This window comes from Salmo salar, chromosome 24 (assembly GCF_965601325.2).
Source record: "Salmo salar chromosome 24, fSalSal1, whole genome shotgun sequence".
Lineage (NCBI taxonomy): Eukaryota > Metazoa > Chordata > Actinopteri > Salmoniformes > Salmonidae > Salmo > Salmo salar.
The window spans coordinates 3972276-3999457 of record NC_138314.1 but is presented as its reverse complement, the minus strand read 5'-3'; the positions used below and the strand labels follow the sequence as shown (position 1 = coordinate 3999457).

The following is a 27182-nucleotide window of genomic DNA, read 5'->3' as shown; positions in this document are numbered from 1 at the left end:
ACTGGGATTTAAAAAATAAATATATATTAAATATAGGACAAAACACACATCACAACAAGAGAGACAACACAACACTACATAAAGAGAGACCTAAGACATCAACATAGCAAGGCAGCAACACATGACAACACAGCATGGTAGCAACACCACATGACAACAACATGGTAGCAACAAAACATGGTAGCAGTACAAAACATGGTACAAATATTATTGGGCACAGACAACAGCACAAAGGGCAAGAAGGTAGAGACAACAATACATCACGCAAAGCAGCCACAACTGTCAGTAAGAGTGTCCATGATTGAGTCTTTGAATGAAGAGATTGAGATAAAACTGTCCAGTTTGAGTGTTTGTTGCAGTTCGTTCCAGTCGCTAGCAGCAGCGAACTGAAAAGAGAAGCGACCCAGGAATGTGTGTGCTTTGGGGACCTTTAACAGAATGTGACTGGCGTTGTATGTGGAGGATGAGGGCTGCAGTAGATATCTCAGATAGGGGGAGGAAAGACTCCTGGGAGGGTTTTATAAATAAGCATCAAACAGTGGGTCTTGCGACGGGTATACAGAGATGACCAGTTTACAGAAGAGTATAGAGTGCCGTGATGTGTCTTATAAGGAACATTGGTGGCAAATCTGATGGCCGAATGGTAAAGAACATCTAGCCTCTTGAAGGCACCCTTACCGGCCGATCTATAAATTATGTCTCCGTAATCTAGCATGGGTAGGATGGTCATCTGAATCAGGGTTAGTTTTCAGCTGGGGTGAAAGAGGAGCGATTACGATAGAGGAAACCAAGTCTAGATTTAACTTTAGCCTGCAGCTTTGATATGTGCTGAGAGAAGGACAGTGTACCGTCTTGCCATACTCAGTACTTGTATGAGGTGACTACCTCAAGCTCTAAACCCTCAGAGGTAGTAATCACACCTGTGGGGAGAGGGGCATTTTTCTTACCAAACCACGTGACCTTTGTTTTGGAGGTGTTCAGAACAAGGTTAAGGGTAGAGAAAGCTTGTTGGACACTAAGAAAGCTTTGTTGTAGAGAATTTAACACAAAATCCAGGGAGGGGCCAGGAGATGGATTAGGACCTAAAAAAAACAAAACCAAAAAACATCATAGTATGTGTCTTGCTGGTGTCAAATCCAATTTGCCCTTGTGGGATAAAGTTGATTCAATTGAATTCAATTCAATAAAATCAGGCTTGCAAATCCAAGGAAAACAAGGCAGAGACTCTGGAAAAACCATCAGAGTAAAGAGGCCCCTAAAACACTCCTCAGAACAAAGAGAAGAGCTATGGGCCCTGGTCAAGAGTAGTATTGTAAATAGGGAATTGTGTGCCATTTGAGATGTAGCTGTACTCACCCGAAAGCAAAGACATCTGACTGTTTGGAGAAAGGCAGCTTGTCCTCCTCTGTTTCAGGGGAGAGCTGAGAGACTATTTCAGGAGCCAGGTGACAAAGCCATCCACTGGGGATTCTCAGTTTGTCCTCTCTACGGCTACAGACAAGAGACAGGACACAGTCTGAATTCTGTGATGTGGTGTGTGGTGATTTTTCATATTTATCTCAACGTTTAGGACGGCCATTTTCCTTTTCTAATTGTTCAGGATTTCCACATTTCATCCCTCCACAGAAGTTGAGGTCAAATGTTGAAACATTTTTGTGTTACATTTTTGTGCCATGTCATTTTGGTCTAAATACAGAATAACTGCTTATAGTTCATTCAGACACCGGGAAACATCGAATGGAATTAAAGCAGCATTTTGTCTCAAGGTTGAATCTGTCCTTTCCTTCCTCACCCGTTAGTCCAAACGAACCCTGACTGAAAAATCCTGGATGCAATCAAACCCCATTAGAAATTCTAATTCCTGATGACTCAGTCAGTCTCTCCACTGTCTCCACTATGTTCCAAACTGCCTATCTCCCTCCTCTTTCTCTTTCTCTCTCCCTCCCTCTTGCTGTCTCTCTCCCTCTATCATTATGACATTCACAACTACTTCAAAATGCATCCTGAGCGCTCACTCAGATAGACAGGCACACTGCCAGCTCTCTAACACAGCACAGTAGGGAACTGGTGTGGGTATGTCCATCCAATGGTACTGTATCTGTCCAGTCTAGCCCATGAGTATTCATAGTAACAGTATTGTCATGATGACAGTTAACAATCCGTTGTGTCATAAAGCCGATGGTTTAATTTAACTCCCAACTGAATCTGATAATATTTTAACTCTAATGTCTATTCTATTCTATTCTAACTCTATCTATTATATTCTGTTCTCTATTCTATAATGGAGATATACACTGAGTGTACAAAACATTATGAACACTTGCTCTTTCCATGACATAGGCTGACCAGGTGAATCCAGGTGAAGCTATGATCCTTTATTGATGTCACTTGTTAAATCCACTTCAATCAGTGTAGATGAATGGGAGGAGACAGGTTCAAGAAGGATTGTTAAGCCTTGAGACAATTGAGACATGGATTGTGTACAGTGCAATCAGAAAGTATTCAAACCCCTTGACTTTTTCCACATTTTGTTACGTTACATCCTTATTCTAAAATGTATTAAATAATTTTTTCCCCCTCATCAATCTACACACATTACCTCATAATGACAAAGCAAAAACAGGGTTTTAGAAAATACATTAGTATTCTGACCCTTTACTCAGTACTTTGTTGAAGCACCTTTGGCAGCGACTACAGCATCAAGTCTTCTTGGGTATGACGCTACAAGCTTGGCACACCTGTATTTGGGGAGTTTCTCCCATTCTTCTCTGCAGATCCTCTCAAGCGCTGTCAGGTTGGATGGGTAGCGTTGCTGCACAGCTATTTTCAGGTCTCTCCAGAGATGTTCAGGTTCAAGTCGGGGCTCTGGCTGGGCCACTCAAGGACATTTAGATACTTATCCCGAAGCCACTCCTGCGTTGTTTTGGTTGTGTACTTAGGGCCGTTGTCCTGTTGGAAGGTGAACCTTCGCTCCATTCTGAGGTCCTGGACACTCTGGGGCAGGTTTTCATCAAGGATATCTCTGTACTTTGCTCAGTTAATCTTTCCCTCAATCCTGACTAGTCTCCCAGTCCCTGCCACTGAAAAACATCCCCACAGCATGATGCTGCCACGGCACATGTGGAAGAACACAAAGCGTTATCCAATTGACAAAAAACATTGACATAAGGTGCGTGATTTGCGACACAACGAAATAAAAGATACAGCATAATATGAAACGATAGATGTTTTTCTATCGTCACACGATATATATCGTCATATCGCCAGGTATGGTGCCAGGTTTCCTCCAGATGTGTCGCTTGGCACTCAGGCCACAGAGTTAAATCTTGGTTAAATCAGACCAGAGAATCTTGTTTCTCATGATCTGAGAATCCTCTAGGTGCCTTTTGGCACACTCCAGTTGGGCTTCCGTCTGGCCACTCTACCATAAACTCCTGATTGGTGGAGTGCTGCAGGAAGGTTCTCCCATCTCCACAGAGGAACTCTGGAGCTCTATCAGAGTGAACATTGGGTTCTTGGTCACCTCCCTGGCCAAGGCCCTTCTCCCCTGATTGCTCAGTTTTGCTGGGCGGCCAGATCTAGGAAGAGTCTTGGTTCTTCCAAACTTCTTCCATTTAAAAATGATGGAGGCCACTGTGTTCTTGGGGACCTTCAATGCTGCAGAAATGTTTTGGTACCGTTCCCCAGATCTGTGCCTCGACACAATCCTGTCTCTGAGCTCTACGGACAATTCCTTCAACCTCATGGCTATGTTTTTTGCTCTGACATGCATTGTCAACTGTGGGACCTTATATATATGGGTGTGTGCCTTTCCAAATAATGTCAAATCAATTAGGTGGACTCCAATCAAGTTGTAGAAACATCTCAAGAATGATCAATGGAAACAGGATGCACCTGAGCTCAAGTTTGAGTCTCATAGCAAAGGGTCTGAATACTTATGTAAATGAGGTATTTCAGCTTTTATTTTTAATACATTTAGAAAAAAAATATATATTCTCACTTTGTCATTATGGGGTATTTATTGTGTGTAGATTGATGAGTAAAAAATGTAATTTAATCAATTTTATAGAATACCGGTGTAACATAACAAAATGTGGAAAAAGTCAAGGGGTCTGAATACTTTCTGAATGCACTGTATGTATGCCATTCAGACGGTGAATGTGCAAGGCAAGAGATTTAAGTGCCTTTGAATGGGGTATGGTAGTAGGTGCCAGGCGCACCGTTTTGTGTACGCTGCTGGGTTTTTCATGCTCAACAGTTCCCATGTGTATCAAGAATGGTCCACCACCCAAAGGACATCCAGCCAACTTTACACAACTGTGGGAACTATTGGAGTCAACATGGGCCAGCATCCCTGTGCAACGCTTTCGACACCTTGTAGAGTCCATGCCCCGACGAATTGAGGCTGTTCTGAGGGCAAAAAGGAGTGCAACTCAATATTAGGAAAGTGTTCCTAATGTTTTATACACTCAGTGTATGCAGGATAATATTCAGGGGCATGATTGTTTGTACAGCTTCTCAATGCTCTCCCCTCCTGTGCTATGGCAAACAGCCATGTTATTCAGATGATGAAGTTCATTGAATTGAATTGAACATAATGTTCCTGCTCAGAGTGGGGCGGTCGATAAATGCTTGTCTTGTCATTCTGTCCAATTAAAACATTTAGGCAGAAATAAATAAATAAACAACAACACAAACAAGTCGCGGAACTGACTGAGGCTCGAGTGACGCTACCCACGTCACACCAAGATATCTGTTCTCAGAAATGTATTTAACTTTGAAAGGAGAGGGTTCTGGGTATTTATGACAATACAAAAGGTCCAATGAGTGTGCAGTAAGAAGCCAGGTGGCGGGTGTACCATCGGGTGTACCATCGGGTGGTGTACCATCTAAAAACAGCAACAAAAACATGTTTTTTTGCTTTCTTTATCAACTGAGATATGCCAAGAACGTCAAACGATAACCGGAAAAACTGTAGTCCCTATTGTGGCCATTGTGAGCATTAGCAGGCAGTGATTTCATAGAGGCTATTGAAAACATTCTACAGTCGTGGCCAAAAGCTTTGAGAATGACACAAATATTAATTTCCAGAAAGTTTGCTGCTTCAGTGTCTTTAAATATTTTTGTTAGATGTTACTATTGAATACTGAAGTATACTTACAAGCATTTCATAAGTGTCGTAGGCTTTTATTGACAATTACATGAAGTTGATGCAAAGAGTCAATATTTGCAGCGTTGACCCTTCTTTTTCAAGACCTCTGCAATCCGCCCTGGCACGCTGTCAATTCACTTCTGGGCCACATCCTGACTGATGGCAGCCCATTCTTGCATCAATGCTTGGAGTTTGTCAGAACCTGTGGGGTTTTGTTTGTCCACCCGCCTCTTGAGGATTGACCACAAGTTCTCAATGGGATTAAGGTCTGGGGAGTTTCCTGGCCATGGACCCAAAATATCAATGTTTTGTTCCCCAAGCCACTTAGTTATCACTTTTGCCTTATGGCAAGGTGCTCCATCATGCTGGAAAAGGCGTTGTTCGTTACCAAACTGTTCCTGGATGGTTGGTAGAAGTTGCTCTCGGAGGATGTGTTGGTACCATTCTTTATTCATCGCTGTGTTCTTAGGCAAAATTGTGAGTGAGCCCACTCCCTTGGCTGAGAAGCAACCCCAGAAATGAATGGTCTCAGGATGCTTTACTGTTGGCATGACACAGGACTGATAGTAGCGCTCACGTTGTCTTCTCCGGACAAGCTTTTTTCCGGATGCCCCAAACAATCGGAAAGGGGATTCATCAGAGAAAATGACTTTACCCCAGTCCTCAGCAGTCCAATCCCTGTACCTTTTGCAGAATATTAGTCTGTCCCTGATGTTTTCCTGGAGAGAAGTGGCTTCTTTGCTGCCCTTCTTGACACCAGGCCATCCTCCAAAATTCTTCACCTTACTGTGCGTGCAGATGCACTCACACCTGCCTGCTGCCATTCCTGAGCAAGCTCTGTACTGGTGGTTCCCCGACCCCGCAGCTAAATCAACTTTAGGAGACGGTCCTGGCACTTGCTGGTCTTTCTTGGGCGCCCTGAAGCCTTCTTCACAACAATTGAACCGCTCTCCTTGAAGTTCTTGATGATCCGATAAATGGTTGATTTAGGTGCAATCTTACTGGCAGCAATATCCTTGCCTGTGAAGCCATTTTTGTGCAAAGCAATGATGACGGCACATGTTTCCTTGCAGGTAACCATGGTTCACAGAGGAAGAACAATGATTCCAAGCACCACCCTTCCTTTGAAGCTTCCAGTCTGTTATTCGAACTCAATCAGCATGACAGAGTGATCTCCAGCCTTGTCCTCGTCAACACTCACACCTGTGTTAACGAGAGAATCACTGACACGATGTCAGCTGGTCCTTTTGTGGCATGGCTGAAATGCAGTGGAAAGGTTTTTTGGGGATTCAGTTCATTTGCATGGCAAAGAGGGACTTTGCAATTCATTGCAATTCATCTGATCACTCTTCACAACATTCTGGAGTATATGCAAATTGCCATCATACAAACTGAGGCAGCAGACTTTGTGAAAATTAATATTTGTGTCATTCTCAAAACTTTTGGCCACGACTGTACACTGCAAGTCAACTAGCACAAGAGGAAATACTAAAACAACCATCTCCAGGTTTTCTCTTTGTTCTGCATTGCGGTACCAACAGTTCCTGAAAACCATCCTAACACAATGAGCAGAGGGATTCACAAAGTCTTTACAAATCTTGAATCTTTAAATGTTATTTTAGAATCTTTAGAATTCTTAGTCTGCCTTTGTCCATAAACACAATGCTCTATGGCTCTCTGCTTGTGTCTAGTCGTGGGAGATGTTCACTATACGAAGTATTGATTTCACAGCAAACCTAAAATGGGAGCTAGCTACACTGGGAACGAACAATAGACAGGATAAGATCTAGGTGCATGTTGCATCATTTCAATGCATTGCATAACTGTCTGTCTACAGCAACTCCTCAGCATCTAGTTTGAAAGAGGCTAATGGTTTTAATGAGCTGATAAGAATGCCATTATGAAACCATCCATCTTCATTTTACATAAACAGCTATTGTTCATCACCTATACTCTTCCATCCATGGTGATGCAATGCACTCCTCCGCAACCCCAGGGTTAAACTGTGTTGTGGGAACTTGTTGAAAACACACTATGCAAGTCAGTTATATAATCAACATATTTTTTGATTATAATAATTAGTAGTACAAAGCATGTGTATTCCTCTCATATTCATTAGTTGGAAAGCATCTCACACCTACTGCTAGATATTTTTAATTGATGTCGCAAATAAATACAAAAATCCATTATGACAAATCAGATCCAGTCAATTATAGCAGTTATCTCAACATACATGTCAATCAAAATCTATAGACACATAAACGTACTGCATAGAGAACAAAACACCCACACACACACACACAAAAGCATGCACACACACAGACACACGCACACACACACAACACGTTGATCACCTGTTGAGTTGCTCCATTTCTAGATCTAAGATTTATTACATTTCCTTGCTGCTTATATAGTTGTATGTCTACGTTGGATTAGTATTCCTTGCTGTGTGAAAGTTGTGGCTGTTGGCATTTCATGGAGAAGATATGTCAGTGAGCAGTCATTTCAGCACAGCAGTAGCAGCCAAGATAGACTTGAATCACTCTCAGGGAGAAAAAATTCAAAAGAGATTAGCACCAATCCATATAATTTTCTGGTTAATACTGACCAATGAGCCAATGAAGAGTATAATCATCACTGCAATATAATAACTGTCAGAACAGTAGGGGTTACTAACGATGCACCTCCCTGTGTGGTTTAGCACTGATGTTTAATTTTTGTTTTCTATGTATCCTTTTTTTTACCAGGAAGTCCCTTCAGATAAATAATTACTTTTCTGAGGGAGACCTTAGTTGAACCCCAAAAATAAATAAATTGAGTACAACAATAACTACGCACCTGCCAGCTTGCAGAACCCCAGATATGGTGAAAAGTCCGAAGTCGGTAATGACCACTTTGCCATTGTCGTAGAAGACATTCTTGGACTTCATATCCTTGTGTAGGATCCCCTTGGCGTGGAGATAGCCCATCCCCTTAAAACAATACAAACACAAACAAATAAACAAACAAACAAACACAAACAATATAACTCATAGGAGTCTAGGTAGAGTCACTGTAAAGCATTTTGTGACCAATGTCACAATAAACTGAAGTTGCTTGATTGATCTCATTCCAACCACAGTCTCCATGACATGTATTGACCATGCTGTGCTACAGATAACGTTGAAACACTATTCATGATGTTACCTATAAACCATATACACTGAGTATACCAATCATTAGAAACACCTTCCTAACATTTAGTTGCACCACTGCCCCCATTTTGCCCTCAGAACAGCCTCAATTAGTCGCGGACTCTACAAGGTGTCGAAAGCGTTCCACAGGGATGCCGGCCCATGTTGACTCCAATGCTTCCCACAGTTGTGTCAAGTTAGCTGGATGTCTCACATACACACCATGTCTTAACTATGGTTATTGTAAGTAATCTAATGTATGTTCCTTTAACTCCGCCTTCTAATGAGTTTATACAAACTGTCATCTCCTACCATTCTGATAGATTGGAGATGTTAATCATTTGGTTGTTATTCAGTTGGTTACCTCTAGGCAGATGCCCCAGACACGTTTAAATGTTAGAGCAATCAATAGTAAAATCTTTCTTGTGAATGACCTCATTACTAAGCGCAAAGTTGATTGCATGTTTCTCACGGAAACATGGCTGTCTTCAGACTGTAGTGTCGCTTTTTTCGAAGCCTCCCCCCCGGACTACAGCTTTTCATACTCTATCAGAAAAGGGAAAATGGTGGGGGGACAGCCTCTATTACTACTAGCGCTCTCAGCTGTAAGGACATTTCATTTGGCGACTTTGGGTCTTTTGAGCATCATGCTATACTGTTTAAATGTCAGCCACCAGTCTTGGCCATAACCTTGTATAGGCCACCAAAGCACTGCCATACTTTCTTTACTGATTTCTCTGAACTATTGTCTATTGTCCTTGAGAACTATGATAAAATCATTGTGTTGGATGATTTTAATATTCATGTTGACAGAGAGACTGACTCCAAGGCCATTGAATTTCTGAATATTTTGAGCTCTATGGACTTTATCCAACATGTTACTGGGCCCACCCATAACCGCGGCCATGCTCTGGACCTGATTATTATCAAAGGGCTTTCTATTGACATATCCTCTATTGTTTATGTTGCTTTATCTAATCACCACTGTGTATTTTTTACTACCTTGTTGCCCATAGCACAGGGTAATACTGAACACATCATTAAGAAACACTATCATACCTCTGAAGTTGCTACAGATTCTATTGAGTGTATCACCTATTCTGCCTTCCTCTTGTGATGATTTAGTTGATAACTTTAATAGCAAATTAAGGGCAACCATTGATGCCATAGCTCCAATAAAGTTGAAAAGGGCCACATCCAAACAGAGAGCCCATTGGATGAGTGAGGAAACTAATACATTAAAGAGAAACTGCAGAAAGGCAGAGCGGAAGAGGAAAAGTAAAAGTTGCAGGTCCATTACGATATTCTGAGAAAGCAACTTGGCATATATAACAATGCAATTATAAATGCCAGACGGGCTAATTTTTCTAACTTGATCACTAATAATTAGAACAATTCGAGTGTGCTCTTCTCGACCATTGATGGCCTGATAAATCTTACCCCCGCAAACCTATGTGAACTTTCTTCCCCATCTAAAGGTGATGAGTTTGTAGCATATTTCAGAGATAAGATAACAAACATTGGGCTGGGTATCAGTCAAGCAAGACCTGATGAGAAGTTTGATGATACGTGCCCTAGCCTACCACGCAAAGGCACTATGGATTCATTTTCCCTGGTTGACACAGACATGCTCAGGAAAGACCAATGGCGCCGGAGAAGAAAGCAGACGTTTTACGCATCCCCAACCGAATGTTTTTTTTGGTTTGTTTATTTGCGTTGTTTGTAACTTTTTTTTTTACATAATGTTGCCCCTACTGTCTCTTTTGACCGAAAATAACTTCTGGACATCAGGACTGCGATTACTCACCACGGACTGGCAGAATCCTTTTTTTCCTTTAACGAGTCTGACGAGCCTGACGCGAACAATATACTGCTTTCGCGGGAACAGGCCCAGATCCCTGTGATTTGTATGAAGAGGAGGCGGAGAAAAAGGGGCTAGAAGGCGGGCTGCCTTCTGAGAATTTGTAGGCGATATAATAAACCCCCACTTCCTTCCATTCTGCAAGCAAACGAGCAATCATTGGAGAATAAAATCGATGACCTACGCACAGGATTAAACTACCAACGGGACCTTCAAAACTGTAATATCTTATGCTTCATGGAGTTGAGGCTGAACGACGACACTATCAACATACAGCTGGCTGGTTATACACTGTACCGGCAGGACAGAACAGTGGCGTCTGGTAAGACAAGGGGCGGCGGACTATGTATTTTTGTAAATAACAGCTGGTGCATGATATCTAAGGAACTCTCGAGCTATTGCTCACCTGAGGTAGAGTATCTCATGATAAGCTGTAGACCACACTATCTACCTAGAGAGTTTTCATCTGTATTTTTCGTAGCTGTTTACATACCACCACAGTCAGAGGCTGGCACTAAGACAGCATTGAATGAGCTGTATTCCGCCATAAGCAAACAAGAAAACGCTCATCCAGAGGCGGCACTCCTAGTAGCCAGGGACTTTCCTGCAGGGAAACTTAAATCCATTTTACCAAATTTCTATCAGCATGTTAAATGTGCAACCAGTGGAAAAAAACTCTGGACCACCTTTACTCCACACACAGAGACGCATACAAAGCTCTCCCTTGCCCTCCACTTGGTAAATCTGACCATAATTCTATCCTCCTGATTCCTGATTACAAGCAAAAATTAAAGCAGGAAGCACAAGTGACTCGATCAATAAAAAAGTGGTCAGATGAAGCAGATGCTAAGCTACAAGACTGTTTTGCTAGCACAGACTGGAATATGTTCCGGGATTCCTCCGATGGCATTGAGGAGTACACCACATCAGTCATTGGCTTCATCAATAAGTCCATTGATGACATCATCCCCACAGTGACCATTCGTACAAACCCTAACCAGAAGCCATGGATTACAGGCAACATCTGCACTGAGCTAAAGGCTAGAGCTGCCGCTTTTAAGGAGCAGGATTCTAACCCAGAAGCTTATAAGAAATCCCGCTATGCCCTCCGACGAACCATCAAACAGGCAAAGCGTCAATACAGGACTAAGATCAAATTGTACTACACTGGCTCTGACGCTCGTCGGATGTGGCAGGGCTTGCAAACCATTACAGACTACAAAGGGAAGCACAGCCGAGAGCTGCCCAGTGACACGAGCCTACCAGATGAGCTAAACTACTTCTATGTTCGCTTCAAGGAAAATAACACTGAAACATGCATGAGAGCACCAGCTGTTCCCAGAAGACTGCGTGATCACGCTTTCCGCAGCCGATGTGATTAAGTCCTTTAAACAGGTCAACATTCACAAGGCAGCAGGGCCAGACGGATTACCAGGACGTGTACTGCGAGCATGCACTGACCAACTGGCAAGTGTCTTCACTGACATTTTCAACCTCTCTCTGTCCGAGTCTGTAATACCAACATGTTTTAAGCAGACCACCATAGTCCCTGTGCCCAAGAACACTAAGGTAACCTGCCTAAATGACTACCGACCCGTAGCACTCACGTCTGTAGTCATGAAGTGCTTTGAAAGGCTGATCATGGCTCACATCAACACCATTATCCCAGAAACCCTAGACCCAATCCAATTTGCATACCACCCTAACAGATCCTTAGTGATGACACTAAGGTAACCTGCCTAAATGACTGTGGTAGGCCTGATCACCGACAACGATGGGACAGCCTATAGGGAGCAGGTCAGAGACCTGGCAGTGTGGTGCCAGGACAACAAGACAAAGGAGATGATTGTGGACTACAGGAAAAAGAGGACCGAGCACACCCCCATTCTCATTGATGGGGCTGCAGTGGAGCAGGTTGAGAGCTTCAAGTTCATTGGTGTTCACATCACCAACAAACTAACATGGTCCAAGCACACCAAGACAGTCGTGAAGAGGGCACGACAAAACCTATTCCCTTTCAGGAGACTGAAAAGATTTGGCATGGGTCCTCAGAACCTCTAATGGTTCTACAACTGCACCATTGAGTGCATCCTAACTTGTTGCATCACTGCCTGGTATGGCAACTGCTCGGCCTCCGACCGCAGGGCACTACAGAGGGCAGTGCGAATGGCCCAGTACATCACTGGGGCCAAGCTTCCTGCCATCCAGGACCTCTACACCAGGCGGTGTCAGAGGAAGGCCCTAAAAATTGTCAGACTCCAGCCACCCTAGTCATAGACTGTTCTCTCTGCGCCAAGTCTAGGTCCAAGTGGCTTCTATACAGCTTCTACCTCCAAGCCATAAGACCTCCTGAACATCTAATGAAATGGCTACCCAGACAATTTGCATTGCACCCCCCCCCCCCCCTTTTACACCGCTGCTACTCTCTGTTGTTATCATCTATGCATAGTCACTTTAATAACTCAATCTACATGTACATATTACCTCAACTAACCGGTGCCCCTGAACATTGACTCTGTATCGGTACCCCCCTGTGTATAGTCTCGCTAATGTTATTTTACTGCTGCTCTTTAATTACTTGTTACTTTTATTTCTTATTCTTATTGGTATTTTTTTAAACTGCATTGTTGGTTAGGGGCTTATAAGTTAGCATTTCACTGTAAGGTTGTATTCGGCGCATGTGACTAATAACATTTGATTTGAAGTGCTATCACAACTTAAGCCTTCTACCTGCCTTCTCGATCCTATCCCCATCACCGTCGTCAAAACAGTTTTTATTTGAATATCTGAAGAAGTGCAAGCTATTGCTAATCATTCCCTGTTCACAGGCACTTTCCCCACTGCACTAAAAACTGTTATGGTGAAACCCATTCTGAAGAAAAGTAATCTAGATTCTTCAGCTCTTAGCAATTTTCGGGCCAATCTCCAACCTTCCATTCTTAAGCAAAATTCTGGAGAAATTGGTTTTCAAACAACCAAATCATTTTGTATTTGTATATTTGAAAAATTCCAATCTGGTTTTTGGGCCCACCACAGCATAGACAGTCTTAGTTAAAGTGGTAAATTATCTTAGAGCCAACACAGATGCCAAACAGCTCTATGCATTCGACACTGTTGACCATGATGTCCTTCTGGACATAGTGGAGAGATGGGTTGGTCTCTTCGGTCCAGTTCTTAATTGGTTTAGGACCTATTTAACCGGTCGAGAGTTTTGTCACCATTAGTGAACATAACTCAGAGAAAATACATATCACATGCGGTGTTCCACAAGGTTACATTTTGGGTCCTGTGCTGTTCAGTTGTTACCCCTTGGCAGCATTATCAGAAAGCACAGCATTGATTTTCACTGTTACGCAGACGATACACAACTTTACATTTCTGTGTCACCAGAGGATTTTAGCTCCTCTGATAAATTATTAGACTGTATTAGTGATTTAAATACTTGGATGGCTCCCAACTTCCTCCAGCTAAATCAGGACTATACCGAGGTACTTATTGTTGGAGCCAAAGCACAGAGAGAGAATCTGGCCGCACATTTGAATTCACAGGCAATAAAGACAAAACAAAAAACCTAGGTGTTATTTTAGAATCTGAACTCAGTTGCGAATTACACATTAGGAATGTGACCAAAATAGCTTTTTACCACCTGAGGAACATTGCCAAGGTGCGGCCGTTTCTCTCTCAGGCTGATACAGAGAGACTCATCCATGTTTTTATTACAAGCAGGCTTGACTACCATAATGCTCTCCTGTCTGATCTACCCAAGAAAGCCATTGGTCAACTGCAAAATATACAGAATGCTGCAGCACGTGTACTGACCAAGACCAGACGGAGAGCACACTGCCTGTGAGTTTTAGAATTAATTTTAAACTTCAATTGTTTTTTTAAATCCATCCACGATTGTGGCCCCAATACATGCCAGATATGCTTTTAAATTATGTACTCAGTAGGTCCCTCAGGTCCTCTGGCACTGGCCTTTTAACTATCCCAAAGCCTAGGACCAAGAGGCATGGAGAGGTAGTCTTTTTAGTTACTATGCCCCGAGCCTCTGGAATAGCCTCCCAGAGAACCTGAGGGGGGCCGAAACTGTGGACATTTTTCAAAGAGATCTCAAAACACACATTTTTAGCTTTGCTTTTCCTTAGGGTGCTTTTTAGTTGTTCAGTTTTATTGTTATTCTTTTGTTTTTTATCCTCTTATGTTTGTTGTGTAGTAAATATATCAGTTTTATTTTTCCTGTGAAGCACATTGTGTTTGTGCTGTATAAATAAAGCTTGATTTGACTTGATCGTCTCAAGGCTTAAAAATCCTTCTTTAACCTGTCTCCTCCCCTTCATCTATACTGATTAAAGGGGATTTAACAAGTGACATCAATAAGGGATCATAGCTTTCCCCTGGAATCCCCTGGTCTGTCTATGTCATGGAAAGAGCAGGTGTTCCAAATGTTTTTTACACTCAGTGTATATATATTGCATGTTTCATTTTTCTGACCTTAACCATCTCCTGGGCGATCTGTCTGGTCTTGTTGACATCCAGGATGACTTTGGCATCCCTCACCACCGAATATAGAGTCCTTCCCTTACACAAGCTGAGAGAGAGATATACATTACACCTTAACATCACATCATACTATACATTAGAATAGAGTAGAGTAGAATAACATATTCATCTTCACAGCAAGAGATGCATTGCTTCATGAAATCATATGCTATGTTTGTTTTTTTTACCAGGGGGGCATTGTTGATTAAATTAAATTAAATATGCAACAATGATGATGGTATCACTTCTAGCGTAGGGAAAACCCATCCTGTCATGCCAACCCCTACTGGTGATATATCCTCTAATCACATTACATTACATCACCCATTGACCACAAACTGAGCATTTGGCTTTGTAGTGGAGGAATAACTGGTGTGACATCTATCCCCAAGGCCCCTTGTTTGGGCTCAGAGGGAAGGCGATGGATGAGAGCAGAAAACAACTAAAGCCAGGGGCTGCCTGCCATCTTTCTATCCACTACTGGTGAATCATAGAATGGTTCCACGAAAGCAATGTCCTCTGATAATTTTGAGCCGCCGACTACTCAACTGTACAGTATGTCATTATCATTTAATCCTAACAAGCGTAGGCCATATTTTATACCAGACCATTTTGCTGTCATGTTGATGGCCCTTGTGAAAGTATAGAGCTACACTGGCATTCAAATGTGTCAAGGTTGGGCATGAGAGGTCAGGGGGGAGGTGGAGAGGGAGGGGAAGAGGAGGAGGGGGAGGAGATATCAATGGAAGTTTCATCACATCTTCTCACCCCAATAGCGCCTCTCCCCTCCTCCCCCTCACACCCCTCCTCTCACCCCAAAGCCTTCCCCCTCACCCTCCTCACCTCATCCTCCCATCCCCCTCACCCCTTCCACTCACCTCCTTACCCACTCCCCTTACCCCTGAGCCTTTCCCCTCATCCCGACTGTGACGGCTTGACGCAGATAGGTGACATCCAGATGACCTGAGGGCCAGCTGATACCGGAGCTTCATGCATATTCATTCATACCAAGTCGTAAGGTGACAGGAGCCATTTTTAGCATCTCTCTGGGCCCTCTGTAGTTCCAGATGACGAGGCAGGGGCCTTATGTCGCCTGATGATGCACCATCACCGTCAATAACTTCAGGTACCGTTAAAGATCCAGGGATGTCATCAATTACTGCCATACCTCATTGAAGAGTGGGTGTGTCGTTTCGCGCGTCCAGGTGTAAGTGCGTGCATGCATGTGTGTGCGTGCGTGCATGCATGTGTGTGTACTGAAGGTTTTGAAAACAGCCAGGGATGACACTCTTTTCTTATCAAAGCAAATAAAGTCACCAAAACAATCAGAGAGCCTAACTTTGAAAGCTGAGTAATTATTCTGTATGGATAGAAACCTACGGTGACGAGAAAAGATTATTCTACGCTGCGGACGCGCCTGCAAATCAGTCCACACACAGCCACTCATAAAGAATCAAACACAAACAATCAATATTTATATTTTCCCAATCACTGACAAAACCTGCATCCCCACCTGGTATGAGCCAATTTCTACCTCATTCATGTTACATTTTTTATGTTTTTCCTGATGCTTTCTGGGGTAATGGGCCTGAATAGAATAATTAAGACTCCTGTTCCACTAGCTATAATAAGAGCAAGCTCAGCTAGCTATGACTAATAAATACAAGTATTCCTCTAACATGGTCATTTACTTTGATTTCATGCACTCACTCATTTCTAGCACTCAGAACTTCAGAGAACGATAGATTGATCATTTGTATCCACATTTCTAGGCAAGCAGTCAAAACCTTATGAGCCATGTTTGGCCTACGCTCGGTCTTACACTTTAGACAACATGACATGGTATCTGTATGATATTGTATCTTTATTCTAGTTCCCATTATTAGCCATTCAATGTCCTTTTTTATTCATGATGACATGTATTTAAGAGGAACAGAGCACATAAATGAATTATTCAGTTTGCACATGTAAACCACAGCAGAGATCATTTTCCTCCATAGCCACATATAATATGGGTAGTCCATATATGATGTGTAATCCCAAACATGTTACTCTCCTGGAATCATTTGCAAATTAACAATTGCGAAGAACATGCTATAATTTCCATTTTGGTGATGGAAGTACAGTACAGAGCAACAGTCTAACCCTACATCTGCCGGGGATGACTGTGTTTTTGTACAAGGCAAAGCATACACTTTGACTTTGAGTCCTCTTAACTATTGTTTGCGAGTGTTGGTGGTTCGCTGATGAGTAAATTTCCCTGAAAGCTCCTAGAGATAATGCCAAAATGATTTAGCTAAAGAGCTAATGCGGTTTCAAGTCATGCAAATCCAGTGGATCATCCCAGTCAGTAGCGCGCTTGGGCCAGTGAAAAAAATACAGTAATAATGCTTAACTTTTTTTTTTCTAAAATAAACTGTTCTTTAGTTATGTTGATTATTTAATCACGCGCGCTGCACACATATAACCTAAATATAATCTGTTGGACAGAGAGATCGCGTAGCTCTTAAACAGCTGGTTAATACATGGAGCAGTTTAACGAAGACCGACAGTGGTAGGAAAGGTGTTATGATATCTACTAGTAAATGCTAAGGCAAGAATGGGTATGTAAACTAGGTATTTAAAAAGTTCAGTCTTGGTTGAATATTTGCGATGCGCAATTCAGTCATCATCAAATAGCCAACCTTCAAAATCAGACATTTCCTCGAGGCTATTTGGTACTTGAAAAGTCATTGACTTAGAAGCTCTACTGCTCCAATATCATAGCTGGGGTGGGTGGGGGTGCAGCGATTTTGCAGATTTTGGGGGGGCTGTACAGAAGGCGTCTATATCGGTCTGCTAATACAGGACTAGTAAAGGCCCAATGTACTACTTTTGAGATTTTTTTAAACTAAATGTATTTGAGTGTTTACCAGCATTTGTAACTTGAGTCAGATAATTATCTGTACAAAACAGTTAATCTGATCATAATTGCGGATTATCAAAATACTGGCTCAATTGGTAGCGCATAACACGTGCAATGCCAGGGTTGTGGTTTCGATTTTCACGGGGGTCCAGTACAAACAAAAATATGAAAATGTTTGCACTCACTACTGTAAGTAGCCAGTCGCTATAGATAAGAGCATCTACTAAAATGTTGCTTGATATATTTTTTCCAGTTTTTAAAAATACTTTGAAATTGCTACTTATTTCTATGTGACAACTGAAATATTCTATTCATTCCTTTTCCATTTTTATAGACACACTTGTCCAGAGCAACTTACAGTAGTGAGTACACACATTCTCCCCATGGGAATCAAACCCACAACCCTTGCATTGCAACCGCCATTCTCTACCAACTGAGCCACATCATCACAAACCACTTGATCTCTAAATGTACTCAATTACTGTATTGTGCGTTGTTTTCTTCATTGGAAAGTCTACAGGTAAAAACCTAGATTGCCAGGAAATAAAAGGACAGGGCAACAACTAATAAAATTCCAACTATTGAATCCTGCAAGATGCTGTTCTTAATTATAAACTGGGTGATTTGGGCCCTGCATGCTGATTGGGTGACAGCTGTGGTATATCAGACTGTATACCACGTGTATGACAAAACATTTATTTTTACTGCTCTAACCAGTTTACAGTGCAATCGGAAAGTATTCAGACCCCTTGACTTTTTCCACATTTTGTTATGTTACAGCCTTATTCTAAAATGTATTAAATCATTGTTTTTCCTTATCAATCTACTCACAATAACCCGTAATGACAAAGTGAAAACATAATTTTTTATAAATGTTTGTTAATTTATTAAAAATAAAAAACTGAAATACCTTATTGACATAAGTATTTAGACCCTTTGCTATGAGACTCGAAAGTGAGCTCAGATGCATCCTGTTTCCATTGATCATCCTTGTCAAACGCTCCCTAAAACACTTCAGCGAGCAGGCCTTTCTAATCGACCTGGCCCGGTATCTTGGAAGGATATTGACCTCATCATAACCGCCATCGATATAAGACAATACCGTGCAACCGTCTTCATCGACCTGGCCATGGCTTTCAACTCTGTCAATCACTGTATTCTTATCGGCAGACTCAACAGCTTTGGTTTCTCAAATGACTGCCTTGCCTGGTTCACCAACTACTGCTCAGACAGAGTTCAGTGTGTCAAATCAGAGGGCCTGTTGTCCGGACCTTTGGCAGTCTCTATGGGGGTGCCACAGGGTTCAATTCTCGGGCCGACTCTTTTCTCTGTATATATCAATGATGTCGCTCTTGCTGCTGGTGATTCTCTGATCCACCTCTACGCAGACGACACCATTCTGTATACATCTGGCCCTTCTTTGGACACTGTGTTAACAAACCTCCAAACGAGCTTCAATGCCATACAACACTCCTTCCGTGGGTTCCAACTGCTTTTAAATGCTAGTAAAACTAAATGCATGCTCTTCAACTGATTGCTGCCCGCACTCGCCCGCCCGATTAGCATCACTACTCTGGACAGTTCTGACTTAGAATATGTGGACAACTAAAAATACCTAGGTGTCTGGTTAGACTGTAAACTCTCCTTCCAGACTCACATTAAGCATCTCCAATCCAAAATTAAATCTAGAATCAGCTTCCTATTTCGCAACAAAGCCTCCTTCACTCATGCTGCCAAACATACCTTTGTAAAACTGACTATCCTACCGATCCTTGACTTCAGCGATGTCATTTACAAAATAGCCTCCAACACTCTACCTAGCAAATTGGATGTAGTCTATCACAGTGCCATCTGTTTTGTCACCAAAGCCCCATATACTACCCACCACTGCGACCTGTATGCTCTCGTTGGTTGGCCCTCGCTATATATTCGTCGCCAAACCTCTGGCTCCAGGTCATCTATAAGTCTTTGCTAGGTAAAGCCCCGCCTTTTCTCAGCTCACAGGTCACCATAGCGACACCCACCCGTAGCACGCGCTCCAGCAGGTTTATTTCACTGGTCATCTCCAAAGCCAATACTTCCTTTGGCCGCCTTCCTTCCAGTTCTCTGCTGCCAATGACTGGAACGAATTGCAAAAATCACTGAAGCTGGAGACTTATATCTCCCTCTCTAACTTTAAGCATCAGCTGTCAGAGCAGCTTATCGATCACTGTACCTGTACACAGCCCATCTGTAAATAGCACACCCAACTACCTCATTCCCATATTGTTATTATTATTATTATTTATTTTTTAATTTTGCCCTTTTGCACCCCAGTATCTCTACTTGCGCATCATCATCTGCAGATCCATCACTCCAGTGTTAATGCTAAATTGTAATTATTTCGCCTCTATGGCCTATTTATTGCCTTACCTCCCTAATCTTACTACATTTGCATACACTGTACATAGAGTTTTCTATTATGTTATTGACTTTGTTTATCCCATGTGTAACACTGTGTTGTTGTTTTTGTCACGCTGCTTTGCTTTATCTTGGCCAGGTCGTAGTTGTAAATGAGAACATGTTCTCAACTGGCCTACCTGGTTAAATAAAGTTGAAAAAAAATGTTTTTCTACAAATTAATTGGAGTCCACCTGTAGTAAATTCAATTGATTGGACATGATTTGGAAAGGCACACACTTGTTAATATAAGGTCCCACAGTTGACATTGCATGTCAGAGCTTAAAACCAAGCCATGAGATGGAAAGAATTGTCCGTAGAGCTCCGAGACAGGATTGTGTAGAGGCACAGATCTGGGGAAGGGTACCAAAAAATACATGTCTGCAGCATTGAAGGTCCCCAAGAACACAGTGGCCTCCATCATTCTTAAATAGAAGAAGTTTGGAAGCCCCTAGAGCCAGTGGCCATTTCTTTTGAAAACTCCATCACTAGTGCCCTACAGAAACACCACTGGCCAAACACAACTGTCTGGCTGTTGCACACCTGAATTAAAGGGTAACTATACTAAAACATTTATATTTCTCAGATTTTTCCCAGACCTAACAAACGGTCCCCTGATATAGTATGGTTTAAGCAATTTGGTTGTTTTTCTATTAAAAAAGTGTGCTTTTGAGAGCAACAACCTGGAAAAAAAACATTGGGAAATCAGTGGTTCTCCCATTTAAAATTTTTATTTGGGTATAAAGTATCGTTTTTTTCTAATTCTGCCCTCTAGAGGATTTTACAGAAAAGAAAACATGCAACTTTGAAATCTGAAATAAATACATTTTGCACTTTATTTTAACAGACTCTTTTCTTTGCTGTTACAGTAAATCTATCCAAATCAATGTAAAAACACAAGGACATGCTAATTTAAAAGATGGCTAGTCATTATTAGCCTGGTACTGTGTGGAATGCAGGCATATTATGGAAAACAGGCCAGGTCATTGTAATACAAAATAAATTGGTGCGACCAAATCATGTGCTGGTGCCATCAACTGAAAAAGTTGGTAATTATTAATAATTAATAATTAGAACCCCAACATTATTTCAGCTTCTTTGTGCTCTATCATAATAGGGGAGGAGGTTTCAGATGCTTGTTTGATGAGTTATCCTAACAAATATCCTCTGTAGAAACAGGCATTTCATTGAGGAAAATAAAACCTGGGAGAAATTCAAAGGCATATTGGTGAGGTTTTTGTAACTTTTTTCCAAAATGTCGAGAGCTTGTGACTGTACAAATCTATCTGCATTTTTGACAAAATTGAGTTATTCACATTGCGTTGTTCTGTTCAATGCTCTCTACCTATAGACAGTGGTAGAAAAAGTACCCAATTGTCATACTGGAGTAAAAGTAAAGAAACCTTAATAGAAAATGACTCAAGTAAAAGTGAAATTCACCCAGTAAAATACTACTTGAGTAAAACTCTAAAATAATTTGGTTTTAATATACTTAAGTACCAAAAGTAAAATGCAATTGCTGAAATATACTTAAGTATCAAAAGTAAAAGTATAAATCATTTCAAATTCCTTATATTAAGCAGACCAGATGGCACCATTTTTTTGTTTTTAATTTATTTACGTATAGCCAGGGGCACACTCCAACACTCAGACATAATTTACAAACGAAGCATTTGTGTTTAGTGAGTCCATCAGATCAGAGGCAGTAGTGATGGCCAGGGATGCTCTCTTGATAAGTGCGTGAATTGGACCATTTTCCTGTCCTGCTAAGCATTCAAAATGTAACTAGTATTATTGGGTATCAGGGGAAATGTATGGAGTAAAAAGTACATTCTTTTCTTTAGGAATGTAGTAAAGTAAAAGTAAAAGTTGTCAAAAATATAAATAGTAAAGTAAAGTACAGATACCCCAAAAAACGACTTAAGTAGTACTTTAAAGTATTTTTACTTAAGTCCTTTACACCACTGCCTATACATTATTTTCTCTAAATCAGTGGTTTCCAACTGGTTGATCTTCAACGCATTCCTAGTTGATCACAAAACATTTTTGTAGAAAAGCCAAAGATTAAGGCTTGCGCCAAAAAAAACATATATTCGTGTAACGCTGTTGACTGTAGGTGGACTTGATTCAGAAGCCCTGCGCACCGGGTAAGCAAAGTGTTCCCATTTTTAACTATTTTATTTGTCTGGAAAAACAAACTCCACTTACACGGTGGACCAGGAGATCTGTGGCTAAATCGAGTACGCCTACTGTGCTGGCCAATTAGATAACTAAAATCACCATGCCTACAAGAGCTTCCAAGACCCTGGCTACAGCAACATTTGATAGGCTACTAGCCAATGTAAGATGTAATAACTTTTAAAGCCATGACCACAGAATGACGGCAAATACATTTATATTTAACCAGGCAAGTCAGTTAAGAACAAATTCTTATTTACAATGACAGCCTATCGGGGAACAGTAGGTTAATTGCCTTGCTCAGGGGAAGAACAACTGATTTTTACCTTGTCAGCTCGGGGACTTGACCTTTCGGTTACTGGCCCAACGCTCTAAACACTAGGCTACCTGCCACCCCAAGAATACAGCAAATAGCTGCTGTATGAGTGAGTTCATGTTTAAGTTTTTATTCAGTACTGTCAACACTGTTTTTATTCAACACTATTACAAAACGCGCTTCACCGTACTACTGCTCGCGGTGCAGCTGCAATGAATGAGTAGCCAAGTGTATCGATAGCCCTGCGTTTTTATTAGGCTATTATTAGCAGCTCGTCATGCCTATTTTAATATCGAGGAATATTTAATCTTCTCTGGTCATAGGAACAACATGAATTTGTGCATGAGGCAGATACGGTGTGACTCGAGTTTCGCCATCAGGTGGAGGAAGGTGTCCCCTTTCTTTGGTCTGTCTCACCCAGTGGCGACCCGTCGTTCAGGGCAGGTAGGACAGCGCCCCACCTGTTTTGAACTCCACATTTCTAGCAAAGAATTTTTAAAACTTTCATTTTGGGGGGGTTGCCTGTTTTGCATGTTATTTTTGCATTAATATGTGTCACATATCAGTTTGGTAACAATGTAAAAAAATATATATATATATAATAATCATTGAGTTAATAAAGCTGCATAGAAAAATGGTCTATTTTTTGCTTTCTTGAGTAAGGCAGCTCCAAAATGCAGGTGTTTCAGCCTAGCTCAGTGCTTTCTGTGGTGGTGGGGCAGCCAGCGGAAAATACGTAGAGTAGGGGTTGGTAATATTCTCTAGTTGTGCCGTGATTGGCTCAGTGTTCTTTCACGCATGGGGACATGACATCACTGCCAAATCTAAGGGTAGAGCCCAAAAATTCAAGTTCCTTGGGTGCTGCCATAGAGTTACATTAGAAGTGCCCATCCAAGAAGGTTCAAGGTCATTGGCCACAGATAAAATAACGTCAAATCACGTTATATCTACAGTAGCTTTGATTGGACTGATCATGTCAACATCATATTTTCAAAATCTTAGCGAGCAGTCATCATCATGAATCAAGTCGACAATCTACTGGCAAATCCTTTTTAATCCTTGTCATAGGAAGATACATGTGACCCAATTCAGGAAACTAGGCATATGTCGCAAGTCACGACTTCACAGGAGAGCTGTTTGAACAATTTTTTTTTTTTTTTTATCAAAATGCGGTTTTTTTGGGCAGAAATGCCTTCTCGAACATGTGAACTTTCATGTGCCTTAATATCAGACTTGTATGCCATCTGTAAATACGAATAAAATTGTTAAATTACGAGCCTAGTTGGTTTAGCCACAGAAAAATTTAGCAACCTTCCCGCTAGCCATGATTGGTTGAGATAATTTGGATTGGTCTAACATATAGCACGCGTCTGTCTATTGGAGCTGGTCAGTATTTTTAAGTAATTGTGTCGAACGCTATCGCAAGTAGTAAAACTGCATAAACCTAATGTCAAGTTAAAGTGTACTGTTAGCTAGCCAACATTAAGTGTATGCTCTCCACTTTCTGGAGGACCGAGTTTTGAAATCAGTGGAATTCGAGTATGATAGCTAAGGAGATGGAGAAAACACCAGTCTAGATTACATCGTCAAACTAAGCGCAACCATGCATGGCATCAGAAAGGAGACCATGATGTATACCGGTAAAATGTTCAGATATTACACGTTTCTAATTTTGACAGAAAGTGGTTTCATTTCAAGTGTACTGTTAGCTAGCTAACCTTAGCTGGCTGGGTCGCTAACTAACGTTGTGTGTGATCTTATTCTTCGTATCTCAGACACCTTTGCTTGACTAGTTATAGCCATAGAACCTGGTTGGTTAGTTACCTGCAGTTTCATGCAGCGTAGTAATGTCATGAGTTGTGATTATGGTCCATTGTTTAGCTAGCTAGCTAGCTAGATGTCTTAACAAAAGACTCTAATTTTGACAAAGTATTTTCATTTCAAGTTAAAGTGTACTGTTAGCTAGCTAGCTAACGTCAGCTTGCTGACTCGCTAACTAACGTTACGTTATGCGTTGGGATTCATTGTTTACCTAGCTGGCTATCTAGCTACATTTCTTAACAAAAGACTCTGGTCTTAGTGTGCCAGAGCGCAGAATAAGTGATGCATTTTGAACGCTCAACACACGTTGAATATGTCCGGTGTCAGTAAACGTCGGCAACAAAGCGTAATTCAATTGTTGCCAGCAGCACAGTTACAGTCACCAACGCTCTGGATAACATGAAAAAAGCCTAACCTGTACTGCTAGGGCGAGTAAAATGGTCAGAGTGGGGTGTTCTCTCATTATGTGTCTGGAAGTAACTTAGTTGCCAATGTTAGCTTGGGTGCTTGACTGTAGTTGTGAGTCAGACCGTCCAGTGTGCGCTCTGAACGCGAAACCACAGATAGATATATAGGGCATGTAATGCTCAGTGAGCTGTTCTCTCTCTCTTAGATGTCTGGAAGTAACTGGCAAGTTAGTACAGAACGGTTGGATCAGCCCTTAAAGAGATGGGTGGGGCTAAGACTTAAGAGGGCGTGAACAATGCAGAATGGGTGTAGACAGTGAAGGGCTCTCCAATTGTAGTACCAAAATATTGAAAGACGTTTTCTTCAAAAGTGAGTTTACAAGTTGATCAACTTTCAAAGCAGAATTACTTTCCCATTGTTTCCTCAAATGCAGTGTATGATATACTATTTTGTAGCTCTGAGTCTCTACTTTTATCCAATGTAAGACACAGCAATTCAAATGTTGCTACATAAGACCGAATCCAGGTGGTGAGTCACAAATAATGAAGAGAAATTATACACTGCTCAAAAAAATAAAGGGAACACTTAAACAACACAATGTAACTCCAAGTCAATCACACTTCTGTGAAATCAAACTGTCCACTTAGGAAGCAACACTGATTGACAATAAATTTCACATGCTGTTGTGCAAATGGAATAGACAACAGGTGGAAATTATAGGCAATTAGCAAGACACCTGCAGGTGGGGACCACAGACAACTTCTCAGTTCCTATGCTTCCTGGCTGATGTTTTGGGCACTTTTGAATGCTGGCGGTGCTTTCACTCTAGTGGTAGCATGAGACGGAGTCTACAACCCACACAAGTGGCTCAGGTAGTGCAGCTCATCCAGGATGGCACATCAATGTGAGCTGTGGCAAGAAGGTTTGCTGTGTCTGTCAGCGTAGTGTCCAGAGCATGGAGGCGCTACCAGGAGACAGGCCAGTACACCAGGAGATGTGGAGGAGGCCGTAGGAGGGCAACAACCCAGCAGCAGGACCGCTACCTCCGCCTTTGTGCAAGGAGGAGCAGGAGAAGCACTGCCAGAGCCCTGCAAAATGACCTCCAGCAGGCCCAAATGTGCATGTGTCTGCTCAAACGGTCAGAAACAGACTCCATGAGTTGGTATGAGGGCCCGACATCCACAGGTGGGGGTTGTGCTTACACCCCAACACCATGCAGGATGTTTGGCATTTGCCAGAGAACACCAAGATTGGCAAATTCGCCACTGGCGCCCTGTGCTCTTCACAGATGAAAGCAGGTTCACACTGAGCATGTGACAGACGTGACAGAGTCTGGAGATGCCGTGGAGAACGTTCTACTGCCTGCAACATCCTCCAGCATGACCGGTTTGGTGGTGGGTCAGTCATGGTGTGGGGTGGCATTTCTTTGGGGGGGCCGCACAGCCCTCCATGTGCTCGCCAGAGGTAGCCTGACCGCCATTAGGTACCGAGATGAGATCCTCAGACCCCTTGTGAGACCACATGCTGGTGCGGTTGGCCCTGGGTTCCTCCTAATGCAAGACAATGCTAGACCTCATGTGGCTGGAGTGTGTCAGCAGTTCCTGCAAGAGGAAGGCATTGATGCTATGGACTGGCCCGCCCGTTCCCCAGACCTGAATCCAATTGAGCACATCTGGGACATCATGTCTCGCTCCATCCACCAACGCCACATTGCACCACAGACTGTCCAGGAGTTGGTGGATGCTTTAGTCCAGGTCTGGGAGGAGATCCCTCAGGAGACCATCCGCCACCTCATCAGGAGCATGCCCAGGCGTTGTAGGGAGGTCATACAGGCACGTGGAGGCTCCACACACACTACTGAGCCTCATTTTGACTTGTTTTAAGGACATTACATCAAAGTTGAATCAGCCTGTAGTGTGGTTTTCCACTTTAATTTTGAGTGTGACTCCAAATCCAGACCTCCATGGGTTGATAAATTGGATTTCCATTGATTATTTTTGTGTGATTTTGTTGTCAGCACATTCAACTATGTACAGAAAAAAGTATTTAATAAGATGATTTCTTTCATTCAGATGTAGGATGTGTTTTTTAAGTGTTCCCTTTATTTTTTTGAGCAGTATATATAAAATGTATCGGTGCTCATCGGCCATTGGACATAAACATTACACAACAAGTTGGAAATCGCAAATTCAACAATGAGTGGTTTGGAAGGAGTTAGTGTCTAACTGCAAGCATTGCAAAGCAATCACTAGCCTGCTATTCAGTGGAGTGGTTGTGTTGTCCCAAGTCTGGGTTTAAGGGTCTCTTTTCCAAGCTTAAAATGATAAACATTCAACATTGGCCATGCTGTCAATCCAGTATGATTTCTGCTGTGCTCAAAACAACTGGGA

The 27182-nt window shown here is 42.0% G+C and overlaps 1 protein-coding gene across 1 annotated transcript in view; it reads right to left on the bottom strand.

Annotated features, from left to right (window-relative positions):
• ksr2 (kinase suppressor of ras 2) overlaps positions 1-27182 on the bottom strand; it is a 37409-nt gene that overhangs the window by 4096 nt on the left and 6131 nt on the right. The window contains exons 4-6 of the mRNA XM_082968786.1: positions 14678-14774; positions 7991-8124; positions 1357-1491 (exon numbers count right to left, since the gene is read on the bottom strand). Of these exons, the coding sequence (XP_082824912.1) occupies positions 1357-1491; positions 7991-8124; positions 14678-14774 (366 nt within the window). The remainder of the gene's footprint in view (positions 1-1356; positions 1492-7990; positions 8125-14677; positions 14775-27182) is intronic.